Consider the following 7,395-nt stretch of genomic DNA (forward strand, 5'->3'; position numbering starts at 1 on the left):
GAAGGTTAAATGTATTGTGCCACTGATGTGGATCATTTTTTGCTATGAGGAGAAAAAAGTCACTATGACAAATGACCTTTAAAAATGTACTGGGAAATTCCACTGATTCTTTACTGGCAGAAAGGTATAGCAAAACAATATACCTAACTGTGGCAGTGTTTTGAATGTTTTCTACCTGCACAGGATGTAGTCAGTACATTGGATGGATAGCCTGATGGATGAGTTCGTGGTGGCAAAAAACTCAAACTCAAAAAGAGTGCATAAAAAATTACAAATATTGTAATTGTCTTTAGTGGCTTTCTTTAAGTACAAACTATTGCAAAAAACACGCAAGTATTAATGAACAGGCAGCTAAATCCATTAAAAATCTGTTTACTAATAATGTACTTTGTTGACAAAATTTGAAGTATGTCCCTTACAGGGTGCCGTAGCTGAGCCGGCTATGCTATGTAGCTGTTTTGTGGCTAATAACAGATCGCTGCTAGTAGCTTTTTTCCTAATGATTAGAAACGCAAAATAAAGACTCAAAGCGGGCAAGTGTCAGCAACCAAGCAAAGTAAGTTAATTTTCATGGGTTTAGTTTGCTGTGGTGATGTTAACACTGTCAGTCTCACCCAAGTTTAAATATTAGCTCATTATTAGCTGTTGGTTAGAATAGAGCTGAATTCGAGTTCAAGTCTATTCTAACCGAAAGCTGCAGCGATACTTTTGACAGTGTCCCTTAAACGTTTGCGTTCTTGTTCAGTCATTAATAGCCTTAATGATTTAGAGTCACCTGATCCAGCCCTAACTATATGCTTTATCAAAAAGGAAAGTTTTAAGCCTAATCTTAAAAGTAGAAAGGATGTATGTCTCCCAAAATCCAAACTGGTTCCACAGAAGAGGGGCCTGAAAGCTGAAGGCTGTGTCTCCTATTCTAATGTACAGTGAGACAAAGAAGCCGTTTGATGGAGAAGTATAGAGAAGGTCAGAACGATCTCATAGTCCACGTGGACTATGATGTTTGGACAAGATTAGGAGTAGTTATATCAGATTAACAGGTCAGGTTGAGCTGTTTGAAGAGGTGAGGCTGAGATCCTTTGGACATGTGCAGAGGAAGGATAGTGGATATACTGGACAAAGTATGCTGAAGATGGAGCTTCCACACAGGAAGAAAAGAGGAAGACCACAGACAAGGTTCTTGATGTAGTAAAATAGCACATGCAGAGGGTTGGCGTGATAGTGAAGGATGTTAGAGATGGGGTGACATGCAGGCACGTGGTCCAGCATACAACCTCTAAAGGGAGCAGTTGAAAGAAGATGAAGAAGAAGAAATGTTTGGCTTTCCCTTTAATAAATTAATTAACTGTTAAATCATGTGTCCTATTGTTAACTGACTAATAATTTCAGTTCTATCTTGGAGGCAGTCAGAAATGAATTATTGAATTCAATTGAAATACAGCTCAAACATATGTGCAAATCAGGGTCTTTCCTCTTCATCATAATAAATACTTACTACATAATAATATTGCAAAGGCTCATCTCCTTAAAAACACTGAGAGTAGAGCTTCACATATGAGGAAACTGCAGGGATATTGTTGGGAATTGCAGTGACCTATGACTTTAAATGTTAAATACCCTGTGCTTAAAGAACAAACACATGCTGTTGTTGTGCTTATTGTTAGTGCGTGCAAAGTTCAGGTTCTTTCGCTAAATGTCCATTTTATGTTATTATAATGAAAAATTAAGCTCAGATCATTCAACTCAGTGTTAAAAATAGTTATTGAGAGGTGATTATGAGGTGGAAGTGTAAACACAGCAAATATACATTTACCTTCTAAGTTGGCGTTCATCAGATGTATACACTAAGTGGTCCATTTTGCTGTGACCTATAAGTTTTGTGTAAGTGACGTCAGAAAACGTTAACAACTACAAACTGTTTCTCTTTACAGATTGGAGAGTATGGTTGTGAATCTCTGCTTGCCACATTTTCACACGACAGCTCATTGTAACAAGGTGAGATATTTTATAGACCTGCCACATAAAGGTACCCTCCCCTCCTTTCTTTTTTTATTTAACTATTTTCTTTTTTGTTTTTTAAAGTTCAAGAAAATGTTTGATATGTTTTTAGACGAGCAGTTCAAAGCAGCGCAGACAGACACAAAATGACACAGGAAGTGGAGGACAGTGATGTAAAAATTAAAAAAAATAAAACATCTGTGGGATAAAGTGCTGTGTGGGAGACTGAATCACAACCGTCCTTGTGTTCTTTTCATTGGTATTTTTTAATCTGATCATGGCTGTCTTTTTCATCACACTCAGGGGATTTTTAAAAAATGCACGTTATCACCTTCAAGAAAACTGTTTTTGCTTTTTTTAATCCACATGTGCTTTATTTATGTCTTTTACATGGCCTGTTCTCATTTCATATGAGTTTTCCATGTTTAACCTTGTGATGACTCTTTTGTGAGCATGTGAGGCATGTGTACTGTAATTGTTTTCAAATTTTCTCATATCTGCTGTCAGTTCGATTCAGTTTTATTTCTATAGTGCTAAATCACAACAGCCGCCTCAAGGAGCAGTCAGTCATACATTACTATAACATAATGTAGCTTTTCTCTGTACATTTTTTATTTCAAGCTTTCACTGAAAAACAATGATACCAGTTTAATTTTCTTCTCCAGCTGTGCGCAGATGGCTATGATGTCACAAATCTTGTATCAGCTGACCCTGCCCTCCGCAGCCGTGGCTTTAAGCTGGAATATTTCCTTCGTCCACCTGTACAGGTAAGATTTCACTGTCATACATTGGAAATTGACACTCAGCAAGTTGTTTTTTTCCTACAATGTGTATTTGTCTCATTAAATGATCAGTACCAGTAGAAATAGTATTTGGTACTGAAAAAAAGTCCCACTACCTTTTATTTAAATAATAAACGCTTTTTGGGGAAAGTGTGCAGGTCAGGAACTCACTGAGGAAGAGTAGCTATTTTCTCATGTATTATGTTTTATCTGGGTTCTTTTGTTTGTTTTGTCATCTTTTTGACTGTATTTATGTTTCCAAACATTAATTATGTAGAGTATTATGTTGATGGGACTGAACACGGATATCCAACTGTAAAGTTTATTTTTATTTTTGTTATAAGCTTAAGATTTGAACCCCTTTAAACCAGAATGCCATAGGTGTTCTAAAGAGGTCTTAATATCCTTCCTTTAGTCTGTTATATCATCTCTTTTGTTCATTTGAAAGCTGTGCAGGTTATTTTTTTTCCCTCATAGAAAACACCGCTCACTGACTGAGCACCCAAAGTTTATTTGTGCCAAAAGCTAAAAATGCAACAAAAGGGCAAAAAGCCAAAAATGGCATTTGAAAGGAAAGTCAGATTTACTAAATGTGTGTACACACCTGCATGTATTGTTCCCTTCATGAATCACGCTTCAATAGGAAATGTGTGTTCAGCCTCTTTATGCATAGAAATTGAGATTAGTAGTTCTTACCATCATGTTTTTCTCTGGCAGCGATGGTACATTTGTATGTTTAAAGCAGTCAGTTTAATCAAAAACTTTCCCACATTGTTGCAATGAACTGTGGTATTCTCCACTGTGGGATGTCATATGACAGTTTAACTTTCCTGAATATGATTTATTTATTTGAGTTTTTATGGAGAACATATCCTGTATTTTGATTAGGATTCATAATACATTGTAAGAGTCACATTAAAAAAAAAAAACTAGCTATGATTAATGTAGTAATGTGTTTATATCTGTACCTTACACATTTTTCTTCTGTTCCTTTAAGGTGACATTGAAGTTTGGCTTCCAGGTGGAGCTGTGTAGGGTGGATGTGGAGTTGTGGCCCTGGGGTATGGACAAGGGACAGGCATGCAAGAGACTGGAGATCAGCACCAGTTCTGATCCGTTACCTTCTACAGGCACCAAAGATTTTCCACAAAAGAAACAGATACAGGCAAAAGATCGGAATGCAGCGAATAGACGAGAACTTCGAAACCATGAGAGTAAATCTCAACAGAGTAATGTCCACCAGTGGAGTCTTCAGGCCCAGCAGTGGAGTGAAGTGACTCCAGGTGAGCCTCAGCAAAGAGGCTGCATGTTCAAACATCAGACAAACACGGAATCCAGCAATTCTGAGCCAGAGTTTAAACTGGTGGCTCGTTGCGAACTAAAGGAGGAAACCAAAGTCTGTTTCACACGTTCAAATTTTTACCCCAGGGCCCCGTTTCTGTCCCTGCCTCCTCCACAACCTGCGAACTGTCTGCAAGAGGAGCTATGGAGTCGAGGTTTGCTCTCGCTCGGGGCTGTGACAAAGCTTCGTGTGACCATGCCTTATGGTGGTGCAGCATCATCTCTGGGGCTGAAATCTTTGACTGTGTGGGGACAACCTGCTCGCTGCTGCCCTGCAGAAGAAGTGGAGAGGATCAAAAAAGTCCACGAGGCCAGTGAAAGACGGCTACAACAGCCTGCATTTTTTGCACCCCCTATCAGACAAAGCAAGCAGGGACTGCAAGAACCTCCAAGGTATTTGTGTAATTTCGCAGGTAGTAGAACTAATTATCAGGCTGTCACATCTATACTGTCGGTTTTATAGATTATGTAAATATTGATGTGTGCCAATATGTCGTTTACTTTGGTAGTCATTCCATCCCAGAAGAATTCCTTGATCCACTCACACAGGAAGTGATGATGCTACCTATGCTGCTGCCCAGTGGTGTATCAGTGGACAACTCCACTCTGGAAGAGTACCAGAAGAGGGAAGCCACTTGGGGTCGACCCCCAAATGACCCTTTCACTGGTGTACCATTCACTTCAACTTCCCAACCTCTTCCTAACCCCCAACTGAAAAGTCGCATTGACCACTTCCTGTTGCAGAAAGGGATGACGAGGAGGGATGGGATGTTGGGGAGAGGAGTTACAGGAGAGAATACACAGGCCTCAAGACTTCTAACCTCCAAAGTACACGAACAGTCTCAGAGCTCTCTGTGCCTCAATAAAAGCTCAAACAGTGGTGCTGCTGAATATAATGCTGACACCAGAAGCACAAACGGGACTGTGAAAATAGAAGATGTAGGGTCAGGACCTTTGTCAGATAATAAAAATCACACATCTGATGCTGAGTATTTAAGTGCATGTAATAAATCAGCATTAGACAGGAGAAAGAAACGAGATCTAAGTGAGATTTCCAAAGAATCCACGGACACATCGACACCTGAGAGGGAACTCCAAACAAAAAAACTAAAAAGTGATCCAGTTTCTGGTGAGTATTACATGTAAACATCCAAACCAGGGGTGTCAAACATAAGGCCCAGGGACCAGAATTGGCCCAATCCAGCCAATTGGATGGCTTTGAAAAATGTGAAGGAAACATGTAGTTCAACTTCTTTTACTAGAGTTTTACTGGTTTGGCCCATTTAATGTCAAAGTATGTGGCCCGACATGTAAAATGAGTTTGACATCCCTGATCTAAACCATATCCTGCCATTTTTTCAGTTTGTCTTGATTGTTGACTTCTCTGCTGTCTTCATGTTTGCTTCCTCATTGTGCACCTTCAGTTCCGAGCTGCAGCTCCCACGAGCAGCGTTTGTCTGCTAGTCTGGATGAGGCCCTCTTCTCTGCCCTGCAGGGCCGGCCCTCCTTCACTTCAAATTTGCCCCAGAAGCGGGTTAGTCCTTACTCTGAAACACTGAACACCACCCAACAGCGCCAGAATTCAGGCTTCCCAAGCAGTTCTCCAGGTAGGATTTGCACCCTCTGATACACTTGAGTAAATACTATTCCCAAAGTAAATGACTGTTGAAATATAATAAAGAAATCTGGAGTAGTTGTTTAGAAAGCTTGTTTTTGGTGTTGTCAGTTTTGATTCACGTCAGTTAGAAATAAAACAGAGGTATAAAACCATACATAGAAATTTCTCTGACCACTTCACTGCTGCTTACCTATGTTCTGAATAAGTTCCACAAATTCAATTTTGTATCATTACAGTGGAGAAAAAAATCCTGAAAAAACAAACCTTGAGCCTATGTTCAAGTTTAAAGCGCCAGTGAAGTGGGAGAAATGCAAGTGTTCAGTTTTACTAGATACATTTGTAACATAAGAACCAGATTTCTAGTGTTTCCCTGCTGATCATTGCCACAAAAGACAAAACAACCGTGGTGTTAACTCTCTAGAGTGCTGTCACGCTTTCTCATTCAATGCTTAACCAGAGTTGTATTTACATTCTTTAAATGTTTTTCTGTATTGCTCTCCCTTTGTAAAGCACTCTGAGTGACCTTATATCCAAATGAGTTTGACTTAATTTAAATTGGTTTAATTTAATAAACATTCCCCCAAATGCTACCTGGCTACAGAACATTGCTTAAAATTTTATGGCAGAAGTATTTAAAGTTTGTTTGAAATTAAATGACTAGTAAGTGATTCTCCCCCACCCCATCTTTGCTTAATAGGTGAGAAGATGTGCTCTGCGTGTTCCTGTTCTGTGTCCGTTTACTCCACCTCAGCATCATCCGTCTACCGTCTGAGCTGTGGTCACTTGCTCTGCCGCGCCTGCGTGCAGAAGGAAGCCAATCCTCTGAGGTCGGCCACTACATCAACATCCAATCGTATCGTGTGCCCAACCTGCCAACATCCCACCCCACGCGCTCTCATCACGCGGGTGCATTACTAACATAGCATAAGAATCCAACCGATACTTTCAAATTGAAGACATGATTGTATTCCAGATGTTTAAGTAAAAAGAAATAATTTGCAGCTGGAAATTCTGGATTCTATTTATGGACCGTTAACTTTTCTTGACAGTACCTGTATCACCCTTTTTGTAAGCATGACATCTTTACACTGTAAGTCTATTTGTCACGTTATAACTGCTTTTTTCACAACCACTCCTGTTAAATTGTCCGTTTCTCATTTGTTTTATTGTATTATTTTGTATATTTTTGCTCACGTGGATTAAAGATACCTCAGATCTAGCAGTGAACTGTATTTCTTCACATCTTCTTACACTCATATTGTCACAATATCAGATCACACAGGCCTGTTTTATTAATCTCCACAGATCAGGAAAGGACATCTCTGAAAGCAAAGACCTTTGCAAATATTGTAAAAAAGAATAGTGTGGATAAAGTCCTGTTCTTTATCTCCTCCACCCCCTCTTTCTTTCTTTTCATCGAGCGCTGAAGTGTACTTGCAGCCTTGGTTCTGCAGTGTTTGTGTGGCCGCTCTCTGTACGGATGCATTTGACTAGGCACGTAGAAAAGGTTTGGGCACAGAAGCAAGAGACCAAAAGAATTTAAGTGGAAATTGAGTCCAACCAAGGTTATGTGGTCATTGTGAAGAAGGAGACAGTGTCGTATTCAGCTGACCTCCTGATGTCATGTGTTCTTTGTCCTTATGTCTGTTCCTTGCC

General features: G+C 39.6%; 1 protein-coding gene across 1 annotated transcript; it reads left to right on the top strand.

Moving 5' to 3' along the window:
* The first annotated feature begins 426 nt into the window (after positions 1 to 426).
* On the top strand, positions 427 to 6,953 carry ubox5 (U-box domain containing 5). Its single transcript, XM_031727340.2, has 7 exons — positions 427 to 556; positions 1,932 to 1,995; positions 2,664 to 2,765; positions 3,778 to 4,514; positions 4,631 to 5,250; positions 5,546 to 5,728; positions 6,437 to 6,953. The coding sequence occupies exons 2-7, from the start codon at positions 1,942 to 1,944 to the stop codon at positions 6,655 to 6,657; spliced, it is 1,917 nt and encodes a 638-aa protein (XP_031583200.1). The 5' UTR covers positions 427 to 556; positions 1,932 to 1,941; the 3' UTR covers positions 6,658 to 6,953.
* The last annotated feature ends 442 nt before the right edge of the window (positions 6,954 to 7,395 follow it).

This window comes from Oreochromis aureus, linkage group 12 (genome assembly GCF_013358895.1).
Source record: "Oreochromis aureus strain Israel breed Guangdong linkage group 12, ZZ_aureus, whole genome shotgun sequence".
Lineage (NCBI taxonomy): Eukaryota > Metazoa > Chordata > Actinopteri > Cichliformes > Cichlidae > Oreochromis > Oreochromis aureus.

What these genes read in the sequence shown, in the direction of transcription:
- ubox5 (XM_031727340.2), top strand. Translation starts at nt 1,942, where the DNA reads ATGGTTGTGAATCTCTGCTTGCCACATTTTCACACGACAGCTCATTGT. An exon ending in GGACTGCAAGAACCTCCAAG is followed by an intron (nt 4,515 to 4,630) that starts GTATTTGTGTAA and finishes TTACTTTGGTAG; the next exon opens with TCATTCCATCCCAGAAGAAT. An exon ending in CTTCCCAAGCAGTTCTCCAG is followed by an intron (nt 5,729 to 6,436) that starts GTAGGATTTGCA and finishes TTTGCTTAATAG; the next exon opens with GTGAGAAGATGTGCTCTGCG.